Source organism: Sinocyclocheilus anshuiensis, unplaced genomic scaffold (assembly GCF_001515605.1).
Source record: "Sinocyclocheilus anshuiensis isolate Anshui unplaced genomic scaffold, SAMN03320099.WGS_v1.1 scaffold11, whole genome shotgun sequence".
NCBI classification, from domain to species: domain Eukaryota; kingdom Metazoa; phylum Chordata; class Actinopteri; order Cypriniformes; family Cyprinidae; genus Sinocyclocheilus; species Sinocyclocheilus anshuiensis.
Window position 1 is genome coordinate 1,927,079 of NW_015551076.1, and position 16,592 is coordinate 1,943,670.

At 36.8% G+C, this 16,592-nt stretch overlaps 1 protein-coding gene across 1 annotated transcript in view; it reads right to left on the minus strand.

Moving 5' to 3' along the window:
* The window catches only part of LOC107662410 (corticotropin-releasing factor receptor 1-like), a 140,198-nt gene that overhangs the window by 76,009 nt on the left and 47,597 nt on the right, over positions 1 to 16,592 (minus strand). The window contains exons 3-4 of the mRNA XM_016452431.1: positions 15,400 to 15,450; positions 10,427 to 10,546 (exon numbers count right to left, since the gene is read on the minus strand). Coding sequence (XP_016307917.1) covers positions 10,427 to 10,546; positions 15,400 to 15,450 — 171 coding nt within the window. The remainder of the gene's footprint in view (positions 1 to 10,426; positions 10,547 to 15,399; positions 15,451 to 16,592) is intronic.

The following is a 16,592-nucleotide window of genomic DNA, read 5'->3' on the forward strand; positions in this document are numbered from 1 at the left end:
CATTATCGTATCTCACCCACTTTTCATGTCTCTTTGCTCAAGCCCGCTGGTGGTCCGAGAGGAGCGGAGGACCAGGAGGAGGCTGGTGACCAGAGAGTCCCTCCCATCACCATAGATGGCGAAGAGGCTTACCAAGTTCGGGAAATCCTGGACTCTCGTCGCCGGGGCAGAATGATCCAGTACCTAGTGGACTGGGAGGGGTACGGTCCGGAGGAACAGTCCTGGGTCAATGCAGAGGATATTCTGGATCCCTCGCTTACCACAAACTTTCACAGAGACCACCCGGATAGTCACTTACCACAGACTTTCACAGAGACCACCCGGATAAACCTGCCCCGAGACCTCGTGGAAGACCCCGGCGTCGTCCGCCTCTGCACGTCAGCAGCTGCTCACGGGGGGGGGCTCTGTCACAAATTCAGCCTCTGTGGCTCCCTCCGATCACCACCAGAGGGAACCATCACCGGAGTACTAATATCCCCTCGGACTCCAATTCCCACAATGCACCTTGCCAGAGACTAATCACCTGTACAGGTGTTCCCCATCTACCCGGTCTATTTATACTGTGCCATCCCTGCTCTCTTTGCGAAGTCTTGTTTTGCCTAGCAGACATTTCTGAGCGTTTTCCCTGTTTTGATTCCCTGTTTATTACCTGGACTGATTTCCCGATTACGACTGCTTGCTGCCTACCTATTCTGACCCTGCCTGCCTTGTTGATTCTTGCCATTGTTTGTCTGCCGCCTGCCTCGACCCTTATAACGAACTCTGTTTACGATTCTGCCCAGCCTTCGTTGTGTCTGACACCTGTTGACGATTTATGCCTGTATGACCTGCCTTGTGATCTAATAAAGCTGCACATGGATCCTAACGCCACTGCCTCTGTGTTACACCTATAGCCATTCAGATGTCTCTGTCCCTCAAGCTGACTGGTAATGAAACTGACCACATGATGATAAAATTATAGCCTCCTTCTCAAGTGTCCGACAAGATATAAAAATATAAAAATGCTTTATCACTGAAAGACATTGATCTGTTTCAGCCTGATTGAGTCCCTGGTCAAATTAGAAATGTTTTTGTTCCCGTCACACCAAGTAAAGAGCAATGGAAAAGTTGGAATCACCACCAGATACTAATATTCTCCTTTTAGATTTTCCTTGTAGAGTTCATTCTCTAACGGTTTTGTCTCCTGTGAAATACTTTAATACTAACATAGACAAGTAGTAAACAAACAATCCAAGAGATAACAGTAATTAGGACGCTTCTGACACAACTCAAAACTTTAAATCAATTGGTAAACATAGCTGAAGAGCCCAGAGAGAGTCTTGAAACAGTGACTCAAACTCACTTGCATTTAAAAACAAAAATTGTGAACTCAACCCAAACACTTACTGTAGGGAAGGAAACACTCTTTCCATTACTCTCTCCTACTAACTTCCTATCATCTTTGCCTTTTGGTCATGGCAATATTGATTGAGCATCTGAAGGTGAATGGCAGCTCCATAGATCACACAGGCAAACAGGGCACACAGGAACTGCTATACGGTGAGTCATCTGCCTCCTGTAAACCTCCACATCCAGCCGGTTTGATCAACCGCACAATTGCCTGAAGCAGATCTGATGGTGTGACGAGACAAATAGAAGGTTGTCAGTGCTTTCGCAGCCAGCATAGCCATTTCTGTGGGGATGAGTAGTGAACAATGCTGGAAAACAATGCTGCATTGTGACAGAGTGCTGAAGTATTTGTTAAACAACTGCTGTGTGATTAGGAGGAAGAGTAAGATGAAGAGTAGGGAGGAGTGGAAATTCCCTTATCCTGCTTTTGGAAGTGGCATGCCGTCTTTTCTGACATGCAGCACTTAAAAAAAACAAAAACAAAAAAAAAAAACACAAGGTTTTTTTGAGTATGAAAAATTATATTAAAGGCACAATATGTAAGATTTTTTTATTAAAATATCCAAAAAAACACTAGAATAGTGTTATATATTTTGCTGACTTGTGCATTTACATAATCCCAAATGTTTCGAAGAATGTTTAAATCCAGAGAAATAAGCTATTTTAACTAGTGACACGGACCGTGTCCATAGTGTCATTGTGTTGCCTACCAATGACGTAACCCCTCGATTTCCGGAAACTGGAACCACCAAAGATGCTTTAATATGTTGTGCGTTTTATTAGACAGGTGACGTCCACACAGAGTAGCATTATAACAGAACTTTCAAACGTATCTAGTATGATAAAACAGCGCTGCTTTTTTCCCCACATACGCACGACTGGAAGGAGCGGAAATGGTCAACTGTGTCGCGCTCGTTCAGCGGCCTCGTTTTGCTTCGATGGCTTTCAGCCTCACCCTGCTTCATTCTACTACGTTAATAAATCATTAGCTCATCCATGAACATGATTTCTGCCCGAGTCCCATCGGATTGCATCGGCTGTGGGGATGAAGACCACAACTCCCATGAATCCACACTCAGTCACAGTGTCATCAAACTACGCCTTCGCTTCTTTGTTTGTTTTGAATACACACCCTCTAGCGGTGAAAAATGACATATTGTGCCTTTAAACAATATAATTGTATTAAATACAGTAAGTTTTTTTTTTTCTTTTATTCAGCAAAGATGCATCAAATTTATCAAAAGTAGGAGTAAAGATATTTATGTTACAAAATATACCTAATTTTGATGTTAATAAATGCTGTTCCAACCACAGGAACCAATTACATTATATAATATATTAAATTATAAAATTGTTATTCTTTTTTTTAACTGAAGTAGTTGAACACAGCCCAAGTCTCATGCAACAACAAAAAAATATATAGTACAGTATAAACCAAAATGGCACTATACTGTATGTTGACGTGCTGCCCACAAGGCTATTGGCACCAATGTAAAAAAAAATAAAAAGAATAATAATTTAAACAATGAATGAATGAATGCATGCATGCATTTGGATCATTACTTAGGGGTTCAATATAGCATGGAGCCAGTAATGGTCACAGTTCCAAAAGCCTACTGTGAAACAATGTAGGAACGATGACAAAAAATGCACACCACTACATACAGAATGTTGTCACAGCTCCGTTTCTCTCGCATGCTCCGCCAGTGACCCATGGAGAGCAAATGTCACTTAGCATAATGAAAAAAGACCCTGCTCAGCTGCCACTGAACTGGCTTTCTCTATACCTGTCATAAGAGCTCGCTGAAATGGTGCTGAATTGCAGCCTTTGCAAAAAGCCCAGGCAATAAAAGAGTCTGTCAAGGTCAGACAGAGACTGACAATGCCTGAAGGAGAACAGGAAAAGAGAGACAGGGAGAGAGATAGACAGGAGGAGAGAGAGAGGAGGGATGAGCATTTATGTCACGTCATGTAAAACCCTTCTCCCACAGTGGGAGTATAATTAACTTTCACACACTTGCCCTGAGGTGGCAACTCAGAAGCTGAAGTTTTCGCTTCACATTTCTCCCAAGGGTTGTGTTTTATGCTAAAACAAACCTTTTATACAATATTATATTTTTAAACTATACTTTAAACATGAGTGCACTACATAGGAAATAGTGAATGACTGTGTGAATTCAATATTCGATCCAAACACTGCGCACTAAAGAGAGATCAACTGAACCCTTTGGTCTGACCTAGTCTCTTGCATGTTCACTTCACTATTCTCTATATAGCTAATTTCACATATTGTAGTGCACTACAGTGTATCTTTGCAGTTTAAAAAAAAATGTTCACTTACTCATTAATCACTATTAAGTGAACAAAAATGGGTGAGTGATGTTTAGATGCTGATCTAAATCCTGTGTGCCAAAGAGTTTCAGAATCTATAGGAAACAAAACATTATTAAACAATTAAAATGGCTCATTTACTCATTAATCATTATTAAGTGAATGAAAACAGGTGAGTGATTTCTCATGCTTATGTAAATCATGTGTGCTGGACAGTTGCAGAAAATATAATTAAAAATTAAATATATTAAAATAAAGAATTAAACACTGTAGCTATAAATACATATTGTGTCTGTTAATTAATATTTTTGTCGATAACAATAGAAAATGAGAGGAAAATAAAAATAAGAATCGACACATACAGCACAAAGCTTACAATATTTTAGCCTATTATTTTATAGCCTAATCAACCATTTTTGCATCCAAAGATGCAGAGATAACATGATCAGATCTACTTGGGACAATTTTGGTTGAGAGCTTGATTAACCGGCTCAGGTGCGTTCGATTAGAGTTCATTTTACAGGAAGATGGATTTCCAGAAGCATAATTGAGCACTGCTGATCAAAAATGATGGGAACATGCTTTACTTTGCACACTACTATTGTATTTCATTGTCTATAATCAACTGTAATCAGTGCCTACCTCATATACTCAAACAAACAAACAAACAAAAAAAGGTTACAGTATAGTAAATACGAAGTAAATGGTAGTCGGGCGTGCAGATTTGAAATGACTAAAACAAAAACTCGAAAAGAATCCACACACTTAGGCAAACTGCAAATCCAAAGAAACATAAGGCTGAGATTAGAAGACTTTTACTAAGGATTTGCACAAAATATACAATGCATTACTTGTATTGAGCTCCGTTTTCCAAAACAAGCATAAATGCCTGTTTCTGGACCATATTTATTTGAATAACTAAAGTATCAAATATAGTATATCTAGTCAATTTTTTTGTTTATCACATGTTTATATTGCACAACTACTTTACAAACAACTAATTTATTGTATTTACAATCAAGATTGCCTTTTAGCAGTATAGCTGCTACAAATGAAGGTTTTAAACTGATATTGCTGTGATTATTTCTTTTGCATCGACAGATGTGTAGCACAAAGCATCAAGAGTGATTGGGCTGTGTAGTTTCTGACCTATACATTGAACTGTATGTACTACATAAAAGACGACATCTGTTGTTTGCTCCACAGAACTCAGAGAGGTACGTTTAAAAAACAGCGTACATTTGTGCAATTGTTCTAATGCTCCAAAAAAAGAAAAAAACTTTTCCTTCAAGTTAAAGCTGGTATTTTACTGTCCGCCATCTGACAACATCATTTTAACTATAGAAAATATGATTAAAAAATACTCAATTTTGGAAATCTGACTAACCATTTCAATAGCCTATTTTCTTATTTTCTAACTTTACTGAGGCTCCTTATATTTTCGCCCCAAAATGTTCTCCAACAAACCGCTACTAGATGTGGTTTACCTTAAATGAAGTCAAGCCAAATTGCTGGATTCAAAGCTCTTTCATGATTTTTATAGATAATTCAATGTTAAATTCAATGGCAATGAATGCACATTCTTTTCATTACTGTTAAATAAAGCTGTGTCACCCTGCATGATCTTTAGAAATGAAGACGTTAGAAAAGAAGACAAAGTAAATAATTATATTTAATTAATTTAAAGGGGTCATATGATGCGATTTCAATTTTTCCTTTCTCTTTGGAGTGTTACAAGCTCTTGGTGCATAAAGAAGATCTGTAAAGTTGCAAAGACTAAAGTCTTAAATCCAAAGAGATATTCTTTATAAAAGTTAAGAGTTAACCACGCCTACCTAAAACGGCTCGTTCTAACACGCCACTATGTGGGAAGATTTGCATAACGCCGGCCAAATGTTCACGCAAAGAAAGACAGCGTAACTTTTATTCTCGCTGTAGTATTGTTGTTGCCGCCGCCATGTTGTGAAGGCACTGTGTGATTCGTTGTGAAAGCGAAACTACTTTGTTTGGCCTTCCAAAAGAGGACGATATCTGCTTCGTCATGCCTGGAGCTGATCCGTACTGGTTGCTGAGGAAATACTACAATATTTATTATGTCATTAGATTATTATTACAATAACGTTGCACATCAGCAACTCGCCAGGAGCACCAACAATCTCAGACACCTTGGTCCATGCATCATTTTTTTTTTTTTTTTTTTATGTCCCTGTACGCAAACAGGAACAAGTCATAGATTATTGGGGAACCCGCCACAGCAATAATCAACCTCTCCTCCATTTTGCTTGGGAACTAATGTGGTCGGAACCAAAGTTTACAGGACTGCGTTCTCTGGAATCCTCTCAAGCGGTGGACTTCTACATTCCGATTGTTTGCCGCCGAACCGCGTCATAGCTCATTACCATAAAGTTGACCTGATTTCAACTCTACACCAAGTAATGTTCTTTTTAGCAGCATCATATGACCCCTTTAAAGCCTTCAATGTCATTTTACTCAATCTAATGTGCTACAAAAAAAAAAAAATACTATGCATTGCTGCAATTAATTATTAGTACACTTTTTTAAAACCCTCAGTACAAAATGACAAATCGTTCACAGTTGTAAAACATAATCTTTCATTCAAAACCTGCTATTGTACTTTCATTAGAGTGGTACTGCATGTTTTTTTCTCCACACAAATTCAAACAGAATTATCTTTCTTCAAATGAGTATCTTCTTTAATCTTTTTCATTTTTTTCCCCTCTCAAATCTTTAAGCATATTTTAGTTAGCTTGGTACAATTTACTTTCACAATGTAGTTAACATTAAACTTTTCATTTGCACCTGTTCTCATGTTTACATACAAATCCAACTGTTCTTAATGGTTCATTAACAAATCCTTTGGTATCTCTACACATATTCAGATGTGCATCTGATCATCTGAACATCATCTGATAAACAAAATATATGTTTACCATGTACATTCAAAGTGTTTGTGTGTATGCACTGACTTTGTGAATGAACGACATTGCCCATTAGAGAAATCATGAAGATGTGCAAATACAATTTTAAAAGTCAATATAATTAACAGTACTGACAGTATACGCTATTCTACTGGCAGAATGGAAAACCTTATGGCGGTGTCATTAGATATTACAAACATCATGGATTTTATGTCAGTTTGTTTGGGTAATGCAAGTGCATTTTGTAATGTGATGACTGTACATTGCAGTACTGTAGCATTTTTCATTGATTTGAAATATGTATATTGATTGTTTACTACTGATTTAACTAATATCCACCTCTTAAATCCTTTACAGTCTATGCTGTTTTGTACTGACAAAATGCAAATGCTCAATAACACACTGGTGACTGGCAATTCTGTTATGAAAATTCATTATTTTTGGATTTGTTTCATTCATTATGTTTTGATGTTTTTGATACATAACAGACATAAACAAAAATCTTAAGGAACATCAAAACATTTGTTGATTAACCAATAAGACCACTTGATTTAAGTGATGGTAAAATGTGTTCAAATGAATGAGAACAAAAGCAAATAAAACTTTTAAAATTATATTGTGAAAGACTATTACTTTAAAGTTATTTTCTAGATAAAACAACTTTTTTTTTTTTGGGGTGTTTTGTTATAAATTAGTTCTAACATAAATTCAAAAATACATTTCCAACAAAAAAGCATGTACATAAAAACTGTTTTTCTTTCAATCTTTTTTTTTCTATCATTTAAAAACACACAGATTTCATTCCACTGGGGAATAAAAACCATGAGAAAAGCCGATATAAGCGCACAGACTGTGTGCAGTGCCCTGTGAATATTGTGAATGTTCCTGATTTGAGCTACACACTGCCTGAAGCTCTACGATATGCTGCAGCCATGGGACTTTAAAAATCAATCATGCTATCAGCTCCAGTGAATCTTAATACACTAATCAACTAACCCAGCATCTATGGGTGTAGGGCCATTCCTTCATGTGTATGAGAATGTATATCAACCACACACACTCTCACTGTCTTTCTAAACTTTGTTCCAGGTGTAGGAGAAAAAAGGAATTATTATTAAGGATAAAACAGTGCAAAGAAATCATTACTCCTGAGTTCTCTCTGTCCCCTGGCTGCCTATCCGTATTCTCATATATGTCATCTTTAAAGGGGTCATAGGATGCTACATGCACTTTTACAAGTTGTTTGAACTGAAATGTGTGTTGGCAGTGTGTACACAACCACCCTATAATGATAAAAATCCACCCAGTGTTTTTTTTTAATCTGGTTAAATGTTTTCCCCTTTCTCAAATCGAGCCGATCTCAGATGCCTGTCTGTGTGACATCACAACAGTCCTCATTTACTCCTGACATCTGAGCCGCTGAACTCGCAATGGATTACATTTGTTTCTGAAGGGAATGCGCCCCGATCTACATAAATGCGTCTATGTTCGTGCGAATGATTCGTGATCCAGCCTCATCTACAGAAGAAGTGAGTATAATGTTTTGTAATAATGTTTTGTAATGAATCTTTGCAAATCGCCTTTCCTAATAATGTGTTAATTAGCTAGTTTCACGATGAATGGGGCTAAAGTAAACAGTCTCTCTGAGAGCAGCTCAGAAGAGAGGGGCGGGGTCAGCAGAGCTCATTAACATTTAAAGGAAAATGCTACAAAAACGGCTTGATCTGAAAAGAACTGTTTTTGACAGGGTAAAAAAGGTGTTTTTTACACTACCATTGAGAAATTTTAACCAAACTATGTTACAGACTTTTCATTAAGACCCCAAATAATCATATCAACTTGTGGAAAATGGGCAACCTATGACCCCTTTAATAATGACTTTGGCATCAGACTTCATTCTCTCAATCTCCTTCTCTCTCAGTTTCTCCTCCTCTTTAGATTCTCTTTGCCTGTCTATTTTTCACTTTTTTGCTAAACAAGTTACACGTGTTTCAAGAAATATGACTAATGGACATTCTCTCATCGAGAGCCTTGGCTCCACGCGAACAGTCAACATTTTCATCTCCCTAAATATAAATTAAATTAAGGATTAAGATTACATTCATTTTTGATGTCTTAAAAGCTTTAACCCATCTCAGCTACTATTTCTAACACTTGAAAGACCTGCAAAGGCTTGTGAATCTGCAGCCACAGGGTTTGTTTGACAGAGGTAAACCAGACTGAACATTTGAGAAAGAAAGAAATAAGGATAAAAGAATGAAAAAGGAAGACAGAAAATACAAAAAGTAATGAAAGAAAAGACATAAACAAAAGAAAAGACTAAATGAATTAAAGAGAAGGCTGGAGGAAGGAAGGGTGAAAGGAAGGAAGAAATAATAAAAAGAGAGAAGGGGAAAAAGAGAAGACAAAGAAAGAAAACAAAAGGAAGGAAGGAAGGAAGAATAAAAAGAGAGAAGGGGAAAAAGAGAAGACAAAGAAAGAAAACAAAAGGAAGGAAGGAAGGAAGAATAAAAAGAGAGAAGGGGAAAAAGAGAAGACAAAGAAAGAAAACAAAAGGAAGGAAGGAAGGAAGAATAAAAAGAGAGAAGGGGAAAAAGAGAAGACAAAGAAAGAAAACAAAATGAAGGAAGGAAGGAAGGAAGGAAGAATAAAAAGAAAGAAGGGAATAAAGAGAAGAAAAAGAAAGAAATCAAAAGTAAGGAAGGGAGGGAGGATATAAAGAAAGAAGGGAATAAAGAGATGACAAAGAAAGAAAACAAAAGGAGGAAGGAAGCAAGAATAAGAAGAAAGATGGGAATAAAGAGATGACAAAGAAAGAAAACAAAAGAAAGGAAGGGAGGAATGAAGAATAAAAAGTAAGAAGGGAATAAAGAGAAGACAAAGAAAGAAAACAAAAGGAGGAAGGAAGGAAGCAAGAATAAAAAGAAAGATGGGAATAAAGAGAAGACAAAGAAAGAAAACAAAAGGAAGGAAGAAAGCAAGAATAAAAAGAAAGATGGGAATAAAGAGAAGACAATGAAAGAAAACAAAAGGAAGGAAGGAAGGAAGGGAGGAAGAATGGAAGGAAGGAAAAAAATTGAAAAAGAAAGAAAGGAATAAATAGAAAACAAAAGAAGGAAAGAAGAATGAACAAAGAGAATGTGGCAATGTATCATTTCATTAAAAAAAACTATACATCTGTCCACAGGGAGCATTTAGAACTCATCTCTGAGGGATACTGGAACACTTTTGTCACAGCAGTGAGTCTCTCTCATTACAACTACACACACACACACACACACACACACACTCACACTGGCAGAACAATTAGTGTGCTTGTTAGCAATGGTAAAACATAACTTGGTAGCATGCACCAGCTCAAAAACTGACCTACATGCATCCCAACACACACAGGCCAATTTGGCAGAGGTGCACACACCCTAAACACACACACACGCACAAACATGAATCTGAAAGCTTGTTATGTAGTGTAGCTCTCAGCTCGGTTATGATGCTCAAACTGCTGCTGTTCCTTTCAAGCAGTGCCAGATGTATACATTCATCCAAAACATGACTTCAACACGTTACAGGCATTGAAAATATCCCCAAAGACCTGCCATCATTTGAAGTCCAACAACATCGGCTTGACAAGACATGTGAGAATATATAAGTCAAGTGCCTAGGTCTTCTATAAAACAGATATAAAAAAGAAACAGCTTGTGCTCTCATAAACAGGAGCAGACGGAGCAGTCCAGACAGGACTGCGATGTGAGATGCTCGGCACTTACTGGTGGTGTTGTAACGGACTCCGAGGAAGGTCTCTGGACAGGGACGGGACACCACTTCTCCAGCACTGCTCCTGGGCCAGCATGTCCCAATGCCATCAATCGAAGTGTTACAGAACAAACCTGAAAAACAGGGACAGAGAGAAGAACGACTTTAGATTAAAGCAATAGATTATAAAACACAAACACACAAATTTGGGCTCGCTTAGCTGGAATTGTTCATATTTGGTTACAAATGAGTACATTTTAGACCTAAATGTGAAGAAAACTGATGAAGTTATAAGTAACTAACTAGATACATTTTTATTTGTTAAGCTGTTTTCATTATATTATACGTTAAACATTTTTTTTATTGTGCTTCATGGGCTACATTTATAGATTTTATTAATGTCAAAAACAATGCAGAGACTTAATACTAATATGATTTTTAAAATAGACATTGCAGAATCCTGGGAAATCTATCATCATGAAATTATATATTGTGATATAATTTTCTCATAATTTTGTGTGCTATCTGGGTACGTTATCGGAGAGGACCGTGCATGGTCGCTCAATGCATGTACAGTAGGCTACATTGTGTTAGAGCGCTACACACGGTTTAATATATGGGGTAAATATATAGGCTAATATAGAAATATATAAAGTTATAATCTCCAGATACAAGCATGCCCGGTTCCTGAATCAAATCACTGAGGGTGCTTCTGAAATCAGTGAGGGTGCTCTAGCCTTATACATTTTGACATATTTTTGCCCTGTTCACCGATAGTGGCATCCGCATAATGATGCGTTTAGGCTATACAGGGCTCTAGACTCATTCTTCCCACTGGTCGTTCTTTTGCGACTAACTTTCTCAGTTGGTCACACGAGCACATCTTTTGGTCGCAATTTGTTTTTTTTTGTTTTTTTGCTACAACATGGCATTAATCAATGCATGCTGATGAACTTTTATCATTGTTTATAGTTATATGGTAATGAGTGTTCAACATTCAACCCGTTCTTTTTCATCAGTATTATTTGTGATTTAAATTTTGTGAAGGGGAATTCCTCTTTTGCTGTGTTATAAGCCGGACTTTGGACACTTTCACTTCAAATTCACGATCTTGGTGTCACGTTTTACAAGAAAAGATAATTGTCTGTTTTGCTTATATCTATACACCTTTCACTTTTTAAGACTAAAACAAAAGATTGATTTATTGTTATTCTTAATTAAAAAGTTTATTGACGTTTAACAAAAACGAATAAGATGAGGCATGGCTCCACATGCTATATTATATACACCGACTAATAAATTACAGAATGTTTAGCAAACAGTGAGGAATCAAATAAATAAAAAAACAAAAAAAATTAAAGAAAGCCTCCATAGCGTAAAGTAAGGTAAACAGCAAAGATAACAAGCTTTTTAAAACAAAAAAAGAAAAGAGAAACTAAACTGGCTGTCGGTGACAGGACTTGCATGTGTTTTTTTTTTCCCACAAGAATACCAACATGTTCACCTTCTCTGGTTTATGAAGCGGTCTTTTATTTTATTTTAGTGTGAAAACCAAATCCACCGTCTTCCATAATTTCCTCAATATTTGAAGATGGTCCTCACTGCATAACACAAGATCCAGGGGGTGAGGTTGGATCCAGATCCAACTCCTCCCCCCTTACATATACCTAAACCTACCCGTCTCCACCCCCTGATCCCTAAACCCACCCATCTCCACCCCTAAACCTACCAATCTCCAACCCCTAGATGTGGATCCAACCAAGCCCCCTTGTGTTCTGCAGTGAGGGGCTACTGAATATTTGCATAATTTTTACCGCGTGCTGCGCGCACCTTCAGTAGCCCCTCACTGCAGAACACAAGATCCAGGGGACGTGGTTGGATCCACATCTAGGGGGTGGGGATGGGTAGGTTTAGGGATCAGGGGGTGGAGACGGGTATGTTTAGGTATATGTAAGGTGGGAGGAGTTGGATCTGGATCCAATCACGCCCCCTTGATCTTGTGTTCTGCAGTGAGGACCATCTCCGCACCTTCGCGCTTGTGCTGACACGGCAAGTATAAACCAGGCTCTACACCTGAAGCATTCGCACTCAAAGCGCCTCTCTTCACGTGATCAGTGAAATCTGACTCCTACTACAGTGTGCCTCGCTGTATGGAGCAGATGCTTTGGAGCAGGGCAGACCATGTACTCACACAAATACGACTACGTCAAATTTGAACTTGCACATTCTCAAAAAATTGTCTCAAATGTGACCATTTTGGTCGCAGTCTATATGCGGATGTCACTCCCGAAACTTTGCAGCGTGCAGCTGTCAGTGGTCCAACAGCATCATGAAAAAGAAAATGTATTCAAATTCAGAATGAATTAGCCAAGAAATCGCGGTCTGCGCTCCCTATAATAATTATAAAGCTGTCATTCATTTCAGTTTATCGCGATCTCACAAAAATCCGTTATAATCAATGAGGCTAGACCATAGGAGGGGTTTAGAGAGACTGAATCTTAGAACTGCTTCAAACAAATCGTTTGAGAATCGTTGGAAATGAGGTGATATTAAATGCATATTTTGAGAAAACGAAAGGGTTGTTTGACCTTGCATGCATGTAAACCTATTGTAGGAGACTCCCCAAACAATACTAAGAACCTTAGAAATAATAGGGGGCATAATAGGGGCATTTTAAGATCATAAAAATATCGAAGCTAAAGGTTTTCATAAAGCAGTTATGGTAGCCACGTCAGTAGCGCGAGAGGGTGCTAGCGTCTATGTATAGAGATGCTAAAAAAAAATTAGCTTTATATATTTTTTACGATTTTTAATGAAATACGAATTTTGAATTTTGCAAAAGTACACGGACCGTTTTTGTCATTTTTAGTAGTTTTTGTTTTTTTGTATACAGTATGACTCTATAGCTTTTATTATTTTTTTATTTCAGTTTTAATTTTAGTTATTTTTGGTACATATAGTACATTGAATTATACCAAATTAAAATGAGAAATATAAAGTTTAATTTCAGTTAATGTTTCAAGTAACATTTTTATTTATTTATTTTTGTTAATTTTTTTTATAAAGATTTTAGTTTTGGTTTCTGTTTTAGTTTTTGTTAAATATAATTACCCTGGAAAACAATAAACAGAAGATAATAACTAAAAGTAGTGATGCCACTAACTAGCTATATATTTCAGTAGCATGATTGTTGTCACGGAAACGGGTGTGTGGAGGCAGGCAGGACGACGAGGACGACAAGGATTCCAATAATGACATTTATTGTAGACACAACAAGGCAGGTCCAGGTAGGTGACACACACTCGGGGTAACATTAACAATAACCGACACCAATGCTCAGACAGACAGGAACTAATATGGGGTGAATAATTAGAGGCAGACAGGTGAGGACAATGACGGTGATTAACTAATGATTAGACGGGCTAAACCAACACAAAGGGAAGAAACCACAACAAACAGTCCACAGGGGCGTTACAATTGTAGTTTAGTAGTTTTCATATTTTTTTATGTTTTAAAAAAAAGAAAATAACTTTTCACAGTGGAAAGCCCATTCACACCAATAACTCTAACAATAACTATATTAGCATAGTACACTAATGATAAATATAAGAGCAAAACTGTTTTCAAATTGATAATCAGTAGAACCATTATTGATAATTGAGCAACAATAATAACTGATAAAAACTGAGCAACAAATCAACATGAATGATTTCTTAAGGATTATGATCTGTAATGCAGAAAATGCAGCTTTTCCATCAGAGCAACAAATTATATTTTAAAATATATCCAAATAGAAAACAGTTATTATAAATTGAAATAATATTTCACATCTATTTTTACTGGGTTTTGATCAAAGTGCAGCCTTTGTAAGCATACAGGGACTTCTTTCAAAAACATTAAAAAATGTAATTATTCCAAACTTTTGACTGGTAGTGTAATAAATGTGTAAAGAAAAGTGCCAAAGGTGTATTGTTGAAATGAGGTGTTATTTATTGGCAGCTGAAAGCATAATCTGATTAAACAAAATATTTATTAAACAAACACTGAAGATAATGTGCAAACTTCGTGACTGGTGTTCCAATATTTGATGATAATGCACTGAGCTTTCCGCTATGTGCACAGAATCAATACTTACTGTTTTAAATTGAGTCAATCAACACAAAGTGTTTCCTATTACCTACGCAGGAGATCATTTAACACTGGCTATTTTCTATGTGGTATCTGGTCAACGATCAAAATGAAATGTTATTTCTTAAGAAACTGGAGAGTAAACATATTCAGAGGCTCTGGCATAAGCACTTAAGGCTATTAACGGTCGGTGAGGGCTGCATGGGAGACACGTGGGATTCATGAAGATGGTTTCAATTGAATATCTCTTTATCCATCTTTATCGCTGCGGCTTTCTTCTATGTGTTTGTGTGAGCTGCAGGGCACACTCGTATCATCTGAATTGGCCTCTTTTCCAGAATTCAGAGTTTTTTTCACACATTGTTCTTACAATCAGAAAGGATCTGTGGAGCCCAGCAGAGATTAAAAAGTGTTTTTAAGAATTCTTAATCTTCCCTGGAGACTTTCACATATATGTCTTAATCCACTGCATTCTGGGTACATTTTATTACATTAAAAAAAATACATTTGTCCATGGGACCATCTGTTTGACCAAACTATGGAAGACACAGGTTGTGTTTGCGAAAGCTGTTTTAAAGCACATTATTTTATTTATCTGGTTATTCTATTGGCACAAAAATTATACACTACATCTTTCCATTTCTGAATTTACTATTTGTTATTTATTATTAAAAACAGAATCTCTAGTGCATGATATCATGGCCAAAATGTACTGCAGCGTCTAAAGTAATTTCACATGCTCAAAGCCTACACTAAATATTTTCTTGGGAATATCACAGTCATGACCACTGGCTGAAACATTGTGTTTCTGTTTGCAATATGTAATATTTACAGATAAAGACCTGAGTTGTAAACTGACCTGTAGAATTGGTGGGACTTGACGTCTGATTCCACAGGATCAAAGTGCGAGCTGGGAACAGAAAAGAGAAGAAGAAAGAAAACATTTATTAATCTCATACATCATGTCTTTTTCAGATTTTTTTTTTTTTGTGATTACTTTAAAGGGTTAGTTCACCCAAAAATGAAAATGAAAATGAAAAATGAAAAGAATTCGAGAATACTTTTTGTGTGCAAAGAAAACAAAAATAACAACTTTATTCAACAATTTCTTCTCTTTCGTGTAAGTCTTTGATGCACGTTCATGACAGTACCACGCATGTGTGTGGTGCTGCTGATGCAAAAATCAGTGTAGAAACCAGATGCTTTGCTGCTTGTTTGTGATCAGTGGAATACACATGCATGCGTGGTACTGTCGTGAACATGCATCAAAATTGTTGAATAAGGTCATTATTTTTGTTTTTTTTTATGCACAAAAAGTATTATCGCAGCTTTATAACATTACGGTTGAAACACTGATGTCACATGGACTATTTTAATGATGTCCTTACTACCTTACTGGGCCTTGAACGTGTCAGCTGTGATGCTGTCTATGGAGGGTCAGAGAGCTCTAGGATTTCATCAAAAATATCTTAATTTGTGTTCTGAAGATAAACGAAGGTCTTATGGGTTTGGAATGACACGAGGGTGAGTAATTAATGACAGAATTTAAATTTTTGAGTCAACTAGGCCTATTCCTTTAAATAAATTAATAAACAAATACATTAATTCTAAAAATGAAAATAAATTAAATAAAATGTATTTTCACAGTAAAAATAGTGAAAAAGCTAAATAAATTATGTATAGTAAGCATTACTTATCAATGTTTCCTGTGCAGAAATACGTGTATACTGCAGTGCTTCATACACATAACACAATCTCATACAGAACCTTCTCAATCAATAGGTTTAATGGCTTGAAACACCTTATATTGCTCAATGACTGGTTGATGATGACAATCCTGGCTGAAAGTGTGACACTTACAAATGCTCCCACATTCACTTGTTCTTTCATCTCAACACAAGCTGCGATCAAATTTAATTTACAGCACATATTTCCGGGTTTCTTGCTGACAAAAGATCAAAGCCTGCAGATCATATCTATGTAAATAAAACAAGGAAGACAAAATGTTGCTCTAGCAGACAAGGCTGTTTGTAAAATATAACAATAATATAT